The sequence below is a fragment of the Nycticebus coucang genome, chromosome 6 (assembly GCF_027406575.1).
Source record: "Nycticebus coucang isolate mNycCou1 chromosome 6, mNycCou1.pri, whole genome shotgun sequence".
NCBI classification, from domain to species: Eukaryota; Metazoa; Chordata; class Mammalia; order Primates; family Lorisidae; genus Nycticebus; species Nycticebus coucang.
The window spans coordinates 115,972,726-115,988,875 of NC_069785.1; the positions used below are offsets into that span (position 1 = coordinate 115,972,726).

Sequence of the window (16,150 nt, forward strand, 5' to 3'; positions counted from 1 at the left end):
TTTACTGAGAGCAGCAGGTGTCCAAAGGGGAGAGAAAGGGCCTAAGCACACTTCAAGACCAACAGTCTCGTATCAGGGGGTGAATGAGGAGAGTCTACCCGCCTCAGGTACCCACCCAAATTCTATGGCAGAGCAGCACCACAGTGAGGAAAGAAGCAGAGGAGATGGATGTATCTTTCCTTATTAGATCGAGGCCTGAATCTAGAATTGCCTGTCTGATCTAAGGTGGGAATAACCTGTGTGGTTGGGCAGCTAGAGGAGGCAACTGGAAACCCAGTTATTTGTTCTTGATTTAAGAAATATCTACCTTGGGGGTTTCAAGACCAAAAAGAGTCTTAGGAAAGAAACAAACTTTTCCCGAGGCCCTTGGGTAAGGACTACTCCCTTAGAGGAAGGACTCTTCAGGCTTCAGCCATGAGCTGTATTTGGGGTCAGATCCAACTGCCCAAGTCCCCAGGCCCATGGAAGCTTGGAGTACAGCCCAGGTGGGTATAAGTAACACCAACAAGGCATTCAGGAGACAAGATGCCAGTCAAGGTGAGCTTTCCGGACAATTCTTGAGTTTACTAATCAATAGCCCTTGTGATCTGGGGAAATTCCTTTATGAAGGACATTGGAGAAGGGGAGTGGTTGCTCAAACACCAAACCTGGGAAAGAGGTCACTTGGTCAATTTTGTTTGTTTGTTTGTTTGTTTGTTTGAGACAGAGTCTCACTCTGTTGCCCTGGGTGAGTGCCATGGATCACAGATCACAACTCACAGCAACCTCAAACTCTTGGATTCAAGCGATCCCCTTGCCTCAGTCTCCCAAGTACCTGGGACCACATCCCATCACAATGCCTGGCTAACTTGGTCAATTTTTAAGAAATTTACCTCCCTCCCTATGTATAAGAGACCCACTAAAACTGAAAACATGACTTTCACAGCTTCAAAACTTCATGAAGACCAAAAAGACATGTTTCAAAGCCATGCACTAACCCAAGAATCTGTGATTTCCTAGCAGGGATCTTGTTAAAAGGAGAGAAGGATTGGTCCAGGTCAGAGGTATCCAGCTGTGATCTGAAGAACCCTGGAACGTAGTTCTGGTGCCTGCAGGTGCCAACGGAGTAAAGGAGGCAGGGAAATCTGGGAGTGAATGAGCAATTAGAGCTAAGGATATCCCCCCAAACTGCTCCACTTTTATTTGGGGGGCTTCTATAGTAGATTTGGTTTGAATAAAGAGATTTATAAAATATAATATTATATACCTCAGCCTAGATATGCTTGGATTTTCTTCCTAATGGTAATATTTTATATACTGAGATGCACTGGGATCCAAGGAAGAAGTCTATCATCTGTTCTTTGGAATCCATATCCAACACTATATGCTCCATGACACCTTCCCTGATCCCATCTTCCCCTCCCTTCCATGGAAGGTAATTTATTTCACTGGTCAATTTCTCTAGCTAGAAATAATTTAATTATTGGACGGATGCACAGATAATTGCAGGCACGCATGGGACAAGGAGAAGGTGGCTGGCTTTCCTTCTATACCTTTCTTTCCTGAAGTGGTAGGCTTTTGTCCTACATTAAGACTTGCTCCTGGCTCAGCACCCGTAGCACAGTGGTTATGCCCATAGCACAGAGGCTGGCAGGTTCAAGCTCAGCACAGGTCAACTAAACAACAATGGCAACTGCAACAAAAAAATAGCCAGGCATTGTGGTGGGCACCTGTAGTCCCAGCTACTTGGGAGGCTGAGGCAAGAGAATCATTTAAGCCCAGGGGTTGGAGGTTGCTGTGAGCTGTGTGATGCCGCAGCACTCCACCAAGGGTGACATAGTGAGGCTCTGTCTCAAAGAAAAAAAAAAAGACTTGCTCCTATTGTCAACTCTCTTGCTTCTTTTCTTTCCTTTCTGTTCTAACCCCCAAGCATTCCTTAGTCCTAGTAAGTTTTAACAATTTTTGTACTGTTGCTGTCTTCCAATTAAATGTCTGGCTCTCCATTAAATTTATGGATTAAAAAGTAATTCAGCTTTTCTTGGGGGGGGGTCGAATCCTTTTTGGTCCCAACACCTGGTCTGAGAGTGATTCTGGTCTGTAATTCTTTGGGGACTACCTCTTCCCAGAAAATGGCTAGTACTAATGAAACTAAGAAAAGGCGGCAGCACATTGTCTTTTCGGTTTTCAGTATCATCAGTGCTAGTTCCTTCACATTGTAAGCGTCATTCTCCTCACAATTACCTATGAACACTCCAGTCCAATCTTGTGAATTAAAAAAACAAACACAATTTGCCAGCCAGTACAAGCCTTGTCACCATGCTACCTTATACGGTTGATAGGGAAATTGTAGCCCAGTCCCAAGATCGGACACAGAATGGTCAGATTAACCATCAGTATTAACCTGGATCACTGACCACACCATAAATTACAAGACTCAAAATACGGTGCCTTGCCATTACACAAGAAAGGCAGAACTCAAAGGCCATACAAATTCTAACCTCATAACCTTTGTCCTCAGAGGCAGAGTGTAAGGAAATGAAAAAATAATAATAGTAACCAATATTTACTGAGTGTCTATTGAATGCCCCTACCACAACCCCATGAAATAAGGGCCACATCCTTGCTGTGTATACATAAGGCGTTAGCAGCAACAACAGTAACAGGACTTGCCAGCATCACCCAACCAGTAAGGCATAAATCTAGGAATCAAACTCAGATCCACCTGCGCCAGAAGCTAACCTTTAAAGTACTAAAGGCAAAGAAAGAAGAAATGTCATTCTCCAAGGCGAAAGCCTTCTCTGTCTTCTCTCTACACTGTACCTACCCCACCCCCACACACACACAATGTGAAGGGATAGCCTGACTTTCCCAAGGCCTACAAAGTTTGGAATGAAGGAAATGCTCAAGAGGCAGAGCCTTGGCTTCCAGCAAAGGCTGCCATACAGGGCTCTCCATTAGAGCTGCCCAGAAAACAGACGGGCTGGGTTCTTTGGAGGCAGACTCTAGGTCCCTCTTCCATTGTACCTCAAATTTCTGCAAAGGGACTAATGGAAGAAGCACAGAGGCAAACAAAAACTTTGTTTTCTTCAACAAGAAGCTGAAGCATGATTTAAACACATCAAAAATGAACGCTCAGGGTACGAACAGCCATCTGCGTCCTGGAGTGCTTCATTTCGCCATTGGTCTCTTATCCGATGCAGAAAGGCTGTGCTTTTACCAAGAGCACGTCCTAAGCCCTGTGAATGAGACGGGCTCCACGGCAGGACAGGGAGACAGTTCAATATGTGGGGTCTGTTTAGAGGATTTCACTGACTGGATGAGTTACTTACCTAATCTTTTTTGTTTTTGTTTTTGTTTTTGAGACAGAGTCTCACTCTGTCGCCCTCAGTAGAGGGCCGTGGCTCCCAGCAACCTCCAACTCTTGGGCTTAAGCAATTTTCTTGCCTCAGCCTCCCTAGTAGCTGGGACTATAGGCGCCGGCCACAACACCCGGCTATTTTTTTGCAGTTGCCACTGGCCGGAACTGCTGTTTTAACTGGCCGGAACCCGCTACCCTCAGTATATGGGGCCAGCGCCCTACCCACTGAGCCACAAGCGCTGCCCTACTAACCTAATCTTTAAGCTTCCGTTTCCCTATCTACAAAATGGATCAAAAGCAGAATCTACCTCTTGGAGATTTTGAGGACTAAATGAGACGATGTATTCAAAGCATGGCAAGGGCTGGCAGTTATCACACCCAACATCTGCCTTCCCCTTCTCTCCTGACAACCCCTGCATTGTGGAAGGTGGTGATGAGCCAAACTAAACAACTATGGCTTTCACCCTGGAGGATAGGAGTACCCATTAGACAGCAGTGCACATTGTAGGTTGGGGGGAAGGGGCAGTGATAGTGAGGCAAGGCCTTTTACCATTCTCTTCCCTTCTTCCTTGTCTGAAGATGTGATGAAGATAACAGATGTAATGGTTGGAATTACAGTAAAGCCACACACCAAGGACAGCAGACTAGAAAGGCAGAAGGAGCCTGAGACATGTTTGGCACTGTGGCAACTCCATGCAATCCTTAAACGCCAACTATGTACTTCCTACGTGTAGAGAAAGTACACAACTCCCTTCTCTAAATCTGTGTTATTTCAGGTCTGTTCATCAGCAAGTCACTGTAATCTGAACTGATTCAACAGAATATTTAACACACTCCGTGGCACCAAAGAAGCTCCCAATAGCTGTTATTTATCACTATTAAAAGGACTGAGCACAGGCTCAACTCCTGTAGCTCAGCAGCTAGGGCACCAGCCACATACACCGGGGACAGGTGGGTTCCAACCCAGCCCAGGCCTGCCAAACAACAATGACAACTACAACAAAAAAATAGCCGGGCATTGTGATGGGCGCCTGTAGTCCCAGCTACTTGGGAAGCTGAGGCAAGAAAATTGCTTAAGCCCAAGAGGTTGCTGTGACCTGTGATGCCATGGCACTCTACCAAGGGTTACATAATTAGACTCTGTCTCAAAGAATGAAAAAAAAAAAAAGAAAAAAAAGACTGAGCATGTAATGTGTTCTCATAACATGAGTCTAAAAGTATATTGGAAGCCATCAATTTCAACCTCCAGGGCAGCAGTTCTCAACTGCTATTAAAATAGCTTGGGAAGCATTTGAAAACCTCCATGTCGATGGCAATTTAAGCAGAAGCTCTCGGGTGGCCCCAGGCATCAGGGTTTCTTCAATCTCTCCAGAGCATCTCAGTGCACAGCCAATGCTGGAAAACACTGCTCAAGCAGATGCAAGAATCCTTCTATTAAATTAAGGACTCATGGTTGAAGACATGTATTTATTTTTTATGTTCTCAGGAAAACTCAGTTAATAGACCCAGAAAAGGATCTCAATCTAGTTCAGTCTCCTTGCTCTTGGCCAGGAAAAGGCAAGTTCCAGTTCATAACTGAAACAAAATCTGAGACCCAAAGCAGTTAGGTGGCTTGCCTATAATAATAATAAATAAGCCAATTTTGGTTTGGTTGTCTTAGAATGAGAACTTGGTGGACAACTTCATTTAGTGGGAAAGTAAACTACTTCGGAAAGATGTCAAAGGGGGAAAAATCTTATATATTTACTTTGTACTTGCCCTTATCCAGGAAAAGGCAAGTTCCATTTCAAAACTAGAACACGTGAGACTCAAAATGCGAGGTAGCTTGCCCAAGGCCCCACACCTTGTCCTGGTTGTGTCCTGGTTGTGTGCCAACTGTGCTACAAAAATTAGGAAAACAGTGTTGCTAATGTTGCATAAAAGTAAAATGATGTTAATGTTCACAATAAATTAGTCAATTTTGGTTTAGTTATCTTAGGATGAGAAATTGGTGGACAATTTCGTTTAGTGGGAAAATAAACTATTTTGTATAGATGTCAAAGGGGAAAAAACCCTTACATACTTAATTTGTACAGGCAGTCCCCAAGTTACAAACATCTAACTTCAATACAACTCACACTTACAAACAGAAGCCATTACAGTAAGTCCCCAAATTACAAACAGCTGACTGACATATGACTCACACTTGTGAATGGAGGCGATGATAGATAATAGGTAAACATACCTGTTTGATCTTATATACGAATTCGACATAAGAACAAATCTACAAAGAGAGATGGAGGGAGGGGGGTGGGGCCTTAGTGTGTGTCACACTTTATGGGGGCAAGACATGATTGCAAGAGGGACTTTACCTAACAATTGCAATCAGTGTAACTGGCTTATTGTACCCTCAATGAATCCCCAACAATAAAAAAAAAAAAAAAAGAACAAATCTACAGAACATATCTCATTCATAACCTGGGGGCTGCCTGTAATGGGAAGGTTGAAAGCAAACATTTACAGGACTTCTTAGCGAACTGAAGATCCACATTTAATGAACACCGGCAGACAACCCTGGTTCTTTTTTGTTCTTCACAAAAGAACAGATTTGTAGGTGTGAACTGGAAGACAGCTTTCAAAACTTCTGGCTCAGTAATGTTTTGGGGTGTAGAGGGGACAAATTTGCCATTTTTCTTTAGTAAATACTGGGAGAAGGAAGTAAAGTATCCACCATGAAAATCATTTGCTTTTTTTACCTATTAAATCTGAGTGCTTGGTAGACGTGTAGCTCTATTTCACCTCCAAAAGGTACCCTGTTTCCCCAGTGTCTTATTTTAAGGTCTGCTCCCAAAGATGCGCTAGGTCTTATTTTCAGGGGACGTCTTATCTTTCCTGTAAGTAGGTCTTATTTTCGGAGGATGTCTTATTTTCGGGGAAACGGGGTATATGTGAATTTCTGTCTTTCTTTTGGATTCTACTTGGCCTTAACAGCAAGAACCACTGAATCAAAGGCTACACTTGGTAGGAAGGAAAGGTATTTATTAAGACTCATAAAATAAGCAAAGGTGGTAACACAAAATAGACCTGAATTATTTATCATTATAAATGAGCCTGAATTTATGCAGGAGGTAGAGTTCCAAAAACTAAACGTATTACATGTTTTCTTATCTTTAATTGGTTATTTAATAAAACCCTGGAGTAAATGCTAAGAGCAGAATTTTGTGTTGATGAGAATTTTAGGGACCCTAATTTATCTGTTTCTAAACCTCTGCTCTGGTCAAGTTGTGTGAAAGCAAAGACACATCCATGTCATGAGAATTTGATAACTAATTCCTGTTCCTAAGGTGTCTCCTTGAGCACTGTAGTAAAGACACACCAAGGCCAAGTCTAGGAGGCACAAAGACAACCAGCAACACAAAGAAAATCAGTGGAGCCGCCTTTCATTATCGTATAGATCTCTCTCTAATACAAACAACAATAAAAGGCAATTGTCCAGTTTATTCAAACAATGTTGATTTTATTATATAGTTTCATTTGTCTTAAGGAATAAATTCAATGAACTCAATTTGGAGCATTGTACAAATTATTTAATGAATTAGCTGCCAGGTTTATCTACCAGAAGTGTTTGCATTGGGCAACCCCAGAAATGAATACCTAAATAACCAGGCAAATCATCTTAGACCAGTGGTTGGCAAACGTTTTCTATTACAGGCCAGACAGTAAATATTTTAGGCTTTTTGTGCCATGCAGTCTCTGTTACATCTACTCAACTCTGCTGTTACAGCAAAAGCAGCCCTAGACAATACATAAATGAACAGACACGGCTGTTCAAATAAAACTTTATAAAAAATAGGCAGCAGGCCTGATTTGGCACATAGGCCTTAGTTTGCAGACCCCTGTGTTCAATATTCTATCAATATTGAAAATTTTTTCAATATTCTATCAAGCAATAATATTTTGATCATGACTTTATAGCTATTTTAATCAAAGTGTAGAAAACGATGGATAGCAGGGAATTTGGCATAACCCTGATCACTCAAAATGGGTTATGATAGGAGGTGCCCAGAAGGGAAGATACTAACTGGCCACTACTACTGATAAGGATCAGAAAACTCAATATCACTTTATCTACATTCTCTGCTTTCCTTCTCACAGAAACCTTGTGACTTAGGCATTAGAATCCCCATTTTCCAGATTTTTAAGAGTGGGGTAAGATGAAATAACTAAGTTACAGTTATTTCAAACCCAGACCTGTCTCATTCCAGTACTCACACTGTTTCCACTGCAGTTACTAGCTGGGGTGGGGTTAGCTGTTCACATTTACTGCAGGACCAAATGCAGACCCCAGGAGAGACTCTGCAGGTGAAATGATTTGTTTTTGTTTGTCCAGTTGGCCCATCAAGCAAATCTCAAATCCATGGTTAGGGCTGAAGATTTCCACTTATGTGCCAGCCGTTCTGAACTTGTCACACTATTCTCTGGCTTTAACAAAAAGCCCATGTTCACAAATAGTCCACAAATGAGGGTCATGGGCCAGGCAGGGAGGAGGCAACATTCACAAAGAGAATGTTTTCTTAACCCTTTCCAGAACCTCCTAGTACAGTCATTTCAGCTCATGCCTCAAGGGTGTTTTCTGAAAAAAGAAAGTGCCCTTTCAGCACTCTGGGTGTCTGATTTCAGACCTGCCCTTCCACTCCACGCTGAGGATGTTGCCCTGCTTTTACCCGTTTTCCCACGGAGTTTAGTCACCAGGTGCTCTCAGTCCTATATCCTTGGGCCCAGGGGAAGGGGATGGGTCCAGTGCCCATAACCTCTCCTAATTTCCCTTAAGGCTCCAAAGGACAAGAAAAGAAAAATTATATTCATGTTCATAGACTATGTGGAAACATTCACCCCAGTTATTCCACTGGTGAATTTTCAAGGTGATCTCCCTCACGATGGAGTTTTGCTAGACCAGGCTGGTTCTAGGGTGTGGGCAGGAAGCTTGTCCTCCAGCCTCCTCTTTTTAAAAACTGTGAATCACTTAGGAGGCATTAGAGAAGAAAAAATGTAGTACCTAGCTGAGAGGGGAGAGTATGGCAGCTACGTACGCGCAGACGCTGATGCAGAAGTAGAGCTATGAACACCTTCTTGGCGGCACCTTACTTACTAAGGGTAGATATGAGGAATGGGTATTATTTTTTACTCCCATTTTACAGATAAGAAATCTAAGGATTAAAAAAAAAAGGATTGAAAAAAAAAAAAGAAAGTGATTTGCTCGTAAAAGGTAGGAGCTAAAGCTCCCTCCAGGAACTCACTCAACTTAAATGATTCTGGTGTAAGGGAAAGGGCATACAGATGCCTCAGAGCTCCCAATAAAGAAATTAAGTCCCACCTGCTCTCACCCACGGAGCATTCACCAGGGGTTGGATGCCATTGCACTGCCCTCCATCCTGAGCGAGTCGCATGCCATCCACACTAGAACATTCTAATTCTCTTTGAAGGAGTCTGTAACTATCAAACTCAAATTAAAGTTATTTCTTTTTATTTAAAAAAAATGTATCTACCAATATCAAACAATCATGGGGCTTCACAGTCTGAGAAATTTGGAAATCACTCTTCTGTATTGCACATTGACAAACCCAATTCCAGAAAATGTATGTAAAAAATAAAGGAAAAAGTGAAATAGTAATAAAGTGACATTTTAATCAATGAAGTTACATTTTCAGAACTTTATCCAACAAAGTATCTTATTGTAAAATAAAAACACTCTCTAATTTATCTTTCTCTGTAAATCTAGATTCTCTTATACTAAGCTTGCTTGAGGTCGGGTGTACCTGGATTAATTAAAAGTCTTATTAAAGATCTAAGAACCTCTACAAGAAAGATACAGCAAAATTTTTTTGGTAATACTTCTTGCTTGAGAAAGTATAGAACTGAAATTAGGTTCAACTCTCATGAAACCATTAAGCTGACTTTGTTTACCCTGTGAAAGGAACATTGTAAATAATCTCTGTAGAATTTCAATGAGTAAACGTCTCTGTTCAGCCCACATAAAAGAAAATAAAGTTCACAGTAGTTCCACCCAACTCCAGGAATAAAAATCAAGGTCAAAGATAAACCCACTGCCCCCTTGCAGTGAGAGGCACAAATCTTGCCTTGGAATGGGACAAAGAAATGACAACAGGCAGGACAGCAAAGCCAGGGAAGACGTGCTCCCCAAACCAGGTCTCCCCCTTGTCCCAGTTCATCCAGGGAAACAAATCTGCCTCTGGCAGAAAGCTCAGTAACTCAGCAAGAAACAGGCCCGAGGAATTCAAGGGCAGGCTGAAAAGTAACTGCTTAGAAAAATAAAGCCCCTCGGGCAGAGAATGCATAGCTTTCCCCTCCCACCCCAAGCCCAGAGTTCATCTGGCTTTTGTTCTGTGAATCATAAGCTGCCCTTTCTCCACCAGAGTGATTCATGCACAGAAGCAGAGGTACAATGAGCTGTCCCACCTTGGAACACTAGTTCGTTCCCCTCCTGCTGGAAAATCAGCATCACGACTGACAGGCTGGTTTCTCCACCAGGCTCCATCTCGCCCACTCTGTGGTCCTGGAACCCATCCCCCACGGCCCCTGCCACCAGCACCACTGCCACCATCAGCTAGCTCCCTGCTCCCAGGCCAAGCACCATGTCCCAGCCCCTGCCCGTGTGAACTTGGCTCTGACAGCCACAGACAAACCACTTACATTTTTGCCAGAGCATGGCCTGCGACAGGATGTTGCCTTTTCTCTTTGAAGCAGACAGTTTGGCTTCTTTAATGTGACACTGGGGTGTGCTTTCCTCCAGGGGAGCCACCACTCACTGAGGCTGTTTCCTGAGCTTTTTAAAGGCCTGAGTTCCCGCTGCGTGGGGACGTCATCACATCCTCCCACCTCAGGCACGGGGGCGCTTTACTTCAGCAAGGCCACTTGTCATCCCACTGTGTGCGCCACAGAGGGCCACTGGCTGCAAGGTGCTTCACGCATGGAGCCAGCCAGCTGGGGCCAGACAACACACGGCACAGAGGGCCACAGTCACTTGCACAGGGACAGGAACATGACACGCCAAGTGTGCGGGTATGAAGGCGTGTGCGGTGCAGCCGTGTGGGCCCCGTCAGGCCTTGGACCTCCCCACACCAATGACCAGCCCAAAAGCCCTTTTGGAAAATGCTAGGCTTCCTATTACACCTCTTTTGGCTTCCACAGGACCAGGACATGGGTGGGACTCAGCCTGCCATGGGCCCCACTCAGCGGAAAATGCAATTCCCAGGGGTCACTGGTTCTCAACACAGAGGAAACACCTGTCGTCTCTTCAAGCCTCACTAAACAACCTCCTCGTTCTTTTAATATTGCTTTTCTGTTTATTTCATTTTGAAACACAACAGTCCCTCTGCTTGCCCGCAGCCACCACCCAAACGGCAAGGCTTAATCATGCTTAAATATGGGGGAGTCTGAGGACCAGGGAAAAAGAGGCAGCTCACTCAGGAAGAAGGAGCCGTACTCTTTAACTAGAGTTCATCCCTCAAAGAAGACTTGTAGGTGCAGTGTAAGCAGGGCCTCTCTCCAAGTACCCAGCCACCTGACAACAGGAAGCTTCTCAAAGCAAAAGTAATGGAGGTCACCACCTAGAAGTATGGGGGGTATTAAGCTACAGGCTCCTCCTCAGTTTGGAAGTCTCCCCCACTGTGCATCTGATATCTAAATGCTCTGGTTCCGGGGACTAATCAGTTTGGGGTCAAGACCACTTGGGTAGGCCCCCCACCCGAGGGAACATCTGGGCCTTGCTGCTCTGCCCTTCAGTCTTCAGCTCAATCTTGCACAGTCTGGATCTGATCTACTATTCTCCAGCTTAAAAAGCTTTCACCTTCTCCCTTCATTCGCAGGGCAGGAGGCCTGTGAGACCCCCACAGTCCAGCCCCGGCTTTCCTTCCCAGCCTCTCTGCTCACTGCCCTCCTTCCCCAGGGCCTTCCACGCACCACTGTACAGCTGTGCAATTCCTTGCCTTTGACCTTGCTGGCTTCTCTTACTGGGTTCTTCTCCCCACTTCCCCACCCCAAAATCACTTCTCCATTTTTCAAGATCCAGCTCAAATTGTACCTTTTCTTGTGAAAAATATTCTGACTCACCAAACCTCCTAGCCCAGAAAATACCTGTCCCTCTTTTCTCAGCTTTTGGAGCACTTGGCCTGTTCATTATATGACCGTAAGATTGTTGCAGGGTTCTGGAGGCTCCTCAAGGTTGGTTTCGTGTGTCTCTCCGGGGCCCCACACAGGACCTGGAGCCTTCTGATGCCTGATAAAAACCCACTTAATGAAGTTATGAATTACTGTCTTTAATAGGCTGTTGGTTTGAGGAAAGGTCTTGAAGGGCAGTATTGTCCTCATAAATGTTGCACTCAGAAGACAGAGAAGGCTGTCTCCTGGCTGCTTATGGGGCCTCACCCAAAGCCTCTGAATTTCAGGGCAGCAGCAGGCCCTGTGGTGTCATGACAGTACCACACCCCACTGACAGGGAGCAGTGCCACAAAACCTTGGGCCTCCCTGAGAAGCTTCCACTGGAAACAGTGGCACATCCCTTAGGCCTGGCTCAGGAGACAGGGTTTTCATGAAGGCTATGACACGCATCACTCTGTCCCCTTAAACGAGCCACGTGAGTCTTCTAGTCTCCGTTTCCTTGTCTGTTAAGTGAAGAAGCAGTTCTCTGAATGTCTCACGGGTTCTCGGGAGCCTACGTGGCCCTGCTGGTTCTCTCTCACGTTGCTCTATATTTTGGTTATTTGTCTGACTTTCTCCAAGTCTACGAAATTAAGAACTTTTCTTATTCTCTCTCTCTCCCACAGGACTAGCACCACAATTTTCTACAAAGCAACAACTACTTAACAATCCACCAAGCTCCACGTTAAGCCCTAAACACATAATCCAGTCACCACAACTCTGTGAGGAAATTTCTATTTGTATTATTCAAAGAAACAAACAAATGAGGAAATTTACTTTGCCTAATATCATGTAATTGCCAGGCTATTACATGATAGGGTGGGTGTCAGACTTAAGTTCATCTGACAAGGGGGAGAGCTCCAAATAATTACACTAATAGATATTCATTAAGTTGAATATCTACTATTCAAATGAATAATAGAAAGTGAAAGGCAAATGTCAGCCGTGCTTAGTAGTACTAATATAGCTCACTATTATTAAAACCTGGAGCAGATCAACAGAAGCTTATATCCCCTGGGATACATCCCTGTCCTCTGGAGAGAGGAAAAGACCCTAGAGGTGCTCTAACAAATCAGAGCTCATACAGTGGACAGCCCACCACCATGGCCAGTGATAAACCCTAGCACCTCTGATGGCCTTAAAGCTCACGAGTCAGATTCCAGCTCAGCGCTTCCAGCAAAGACCCTGCGTACAGATGCCACGTATGGGCAGGTGTTTTAGAACTCAGACTTGGTCAAAACAGCATATATTTTCTAGGAAAAATTTTTCTATAACTCAGAATCAAAAGTCAAACTGCATGACATAGTTTGGAAGAAGTGGCCATGTTTATGCACTAACTCCAGAAGTGAAAGAAAAGAAAAAATTCTGTTAGTATCGTCTAGATGTCTCCAAAGACAGGTGCAGTCAGATTTATAAAGAATTTGGTATAGCAAAATCAAAACTGCTAAAATAATTCATTAAAGAGCGCTTGTTCATGGGTGGCACCTGTGGCTTAAAGGAGTAGGGTGCCAGCCCCATATACGGGAGGTGGTGGGTTCAGGCCCTGCCCTGGTCAAAAACTGCAAACAAAAAAAGAGCACTTGTTCATATTGCAAAAGAAATTTTAGCCTTGCAAAAATATTCACTACAGACTCCCTTTATTCCTTCATCTAACAAATATTTAGTGAATGTTCATTATTTGCCATCTGCCTTTAATTTTTCTCTTCACTTCGATTTTGATCATCTTTTTCATCCATGGTACTTTACCATCGTTTATCCACGAAAGATCCCTCTCTCATTCATTCATATTTGTTCAATAATTCATTTACTCATTCATCCACTTCCCCCTTTGTTTTCCATGCCTATTATTTTTCCTGTCCCTTCTCACCAAGTAAGGCGACTGTTTTCACTGGTTGATGTCAATCAATCCTCTTCTTGGTAGACATCTGTACATATTCTTACAATGCATTGTTTTGAATGTATATATTTTTAATTCACGTAGGTGATGTTGTAATATAGATCTCACACTGCTTCTTATTTTTTTAAGATCCAGCCACAGTGTTGTAAGATCCATTCACGTTGCTTTGTAGACATTCCACATGTTGCTTTTAACATCTGCAAAGTATTCTATGGTGTGTAAGCACTGCCTTTTACTTAACCAAATTGCCTCCAACCTCCTCCACAAACAAGGCATCAATTAACATTCTTATAAATGCATTGTTTTGCAGAGGCATGTGAAAATTTCCTTGAGATTATATGCCCAGAGGTAGAAAATTACTGGGTCAATGATTATGCCTATATGTAATTTGACTAAATATAACCAGATTGCTGTTCAGGACTTTTACCAGAAGTTCATAAGTCTTCACATATTTCCATTTTACCACCAAACTCGGCTTTATCCGGCTGTCCAATTTTTGCCAATCTAGTACCTGCAGTGCTAGTTCATTGTGGTTTATTTTACATTACTAGTACTAATGAACTTGGGCATATCTTCCTTTGCATATTAACCTTGTGCAGTTTCTCTTCCCTAAAATGCCTATTCACTCCCTTCCCAACTTCTCTACTGAGATTGCCCTTTTCTCTTACCAATTAGCTGAGCTCTTTGGCTACTCTAGATGTATAATATAGATATTATCAGTCTAGTTTTACTCAATATAAATTTCTTCTGCTCTGTCATCTGCTCTCTTTATTCATAGTTGTCCTATTTTTAAATAGAAATACATACATGGACCTCTCTGTTTAATTTTATTGATCTCATGGTGTCTTCTTATATCTTACTTTCCTTTATTATTTATTATAGTACATCTTAAAATGCTCAAATAAATTTATCAAGTTCCTCAAAAATACTTCTGTTGGAATTTTGATTGGCTCTTATTGAATTTATAAATTACTTTAAGAAGGACGGATGTCATTATACAATTAATTTGGTCCAACTAAGTAAGCATGGGCTAGCTCTCCATCTCTCTCTCTCTTCTTTTTTTTTACTGTTTTTGGCTGGGACTGGGTTTGAACCTGCCATCTCCGGCACATAGGGTCAGCACCCTACTCCTCCTTTGAGCCACAGGCACCGCCACTCTCCATCTCTTCAGATCATATTCCATCTTCTTTTTTTTTTTTTTTTGTAGAGACAGAGTCTCACCTTATCGCCCTTGGTAGAGTGCCATGGCGTCACACAGCTCACAGCAACCTCCAACTCCAGGGCCCAGGCGATTCTCCTGCCTCAGCCTCCCGAGTAGCTGGGACCACAGGCGCCCGCCACAATGCCCGGCTATTTTTTTGTTGCAGTTTGGCCGGGGCCGGGTTTGAACCCGCCACCCTCGGTATATGGGTCCGGCGCCCTACTCACTGAGCCACAGGCGCCGCCCTTATATTCCATCTTCTTTATTATTAGAGCTTTAAAATTTTTCTGATGAAAGTCTAGTATATTCTTAGTTCACTTCATCCTCAATTATGTTATAATTTCTATTGACATTGTGAATGGTATCTTATTCTTTATAATATTTTTGGTTTGTTATTAATGCTATAGAAAAACTCTAATATTTGTGAGTTTATCTTATTTCTAGCAACCTTGCTGGACTCTTTTCTTCACTCTAATAGTCTGTCCATTGATTATGATGTCTTTCTAGGTAGATGGTCATCTCTTCTAGAAGCAATGGCAGTTAGCTTTTCCCCCTTTTAATTCTTACATGTTTTCTTTCCTTTCCTCACAGTGTTATTCAGTATGATGGCACACAGCAAGGGCAATAGCAGTTATTCTTGTCTTGTCCTTATCTTAAAGATACGATAAAGATAAAACCTTAAATTATTTTTGTAAAATGAAAAATCTCTGATTTAAAGGGCTCATGGACAATAGATGTGAGGCAAAACCAACACCTGGGTACATTATAAGAATTTTTAAAACAAATACTACAAAGAGGAAATTCTAAAAGCTTACTGAAAGAAAGAATATAGTAAGGAACAAAAATCAAATTGACAATATAGTTCTCCACAGCAAAACTAGATGCAAACAGATAATGAAGAAATATTTTAAAGTATCAAAAAAAAAAAAAAAAACAACATTGAATCTATAATTTTTTTTTCTCACTCTGTTGCCCCCTGCCTAGAGTGATGTGATATCATAGCTCACAGCAGCCTCAAACTCCTGGGTTCAAGAGATCCTCTTGCCTCAGCCTCCCAAGTAGCTGGGACTACAGGTGTGTGCCATGATACCTGGCTCATTTTTCTATTTTTAGTAGAGATGGGGCTTCGCTCTTGCTCAAGCTGGTCTCGTACCCATGAATTCAAGCAGTTTGCCTGCCTCGGCTTCACAAAGTGCTTGGATTATAGGTGTGAGCCACCATGGCTGGCTGAACCTATAATTTTAAATCCAGCCAAATTACCATTCAAGACCTAAAAGGCCTCATATTAAAATGCTCTTGGAGAAAGCATTCATATGCAAAAGGCTACCCAAGAGGAAGGCACTAGAAACATCAGAGCATAGCGTGGTCAAATACCTAGGGAAAGTTTACTGTAGGAATTGTTTTTAATTTGGAAAGAACAGAAAGTTCATCAATAACAACACAAAACAGAATGTCTAAAAAGTATCAAAACAAATGGTTGCACAAGTCCAGAGAATGCCATTCATATTATAATCTATTT

General features: G+C 42.7%; 1 protein-coding gene across 1 annotated transcript in view; it reads right to left on the minus strand.

Annotated features, from left to right (window-relative positions):
* The window catches only part of POU2AF1 (POU class 2 homeobox associating factor 1), a 28,879-nt gene extending 18,460 nt beyond the window's left edge, over positions 1 to 10,419 (minus strand). The window contains exon 1 of the mRNA XM_053595504.1: positions 10,028 to 10,419. Coding sequence (XP_053451479.1) covers positions 10,028 to 10,043 — 16 coding nt within the window. The 5' untranslated portion in view covers positions 10,044 to 10,419. The remainder of the gene's footprint in view (positions 1 to 10,027) is intronic.
* Between the last annotated feature and the right edge of the window lie 5,731 nt (positions 10,420 to 16,150).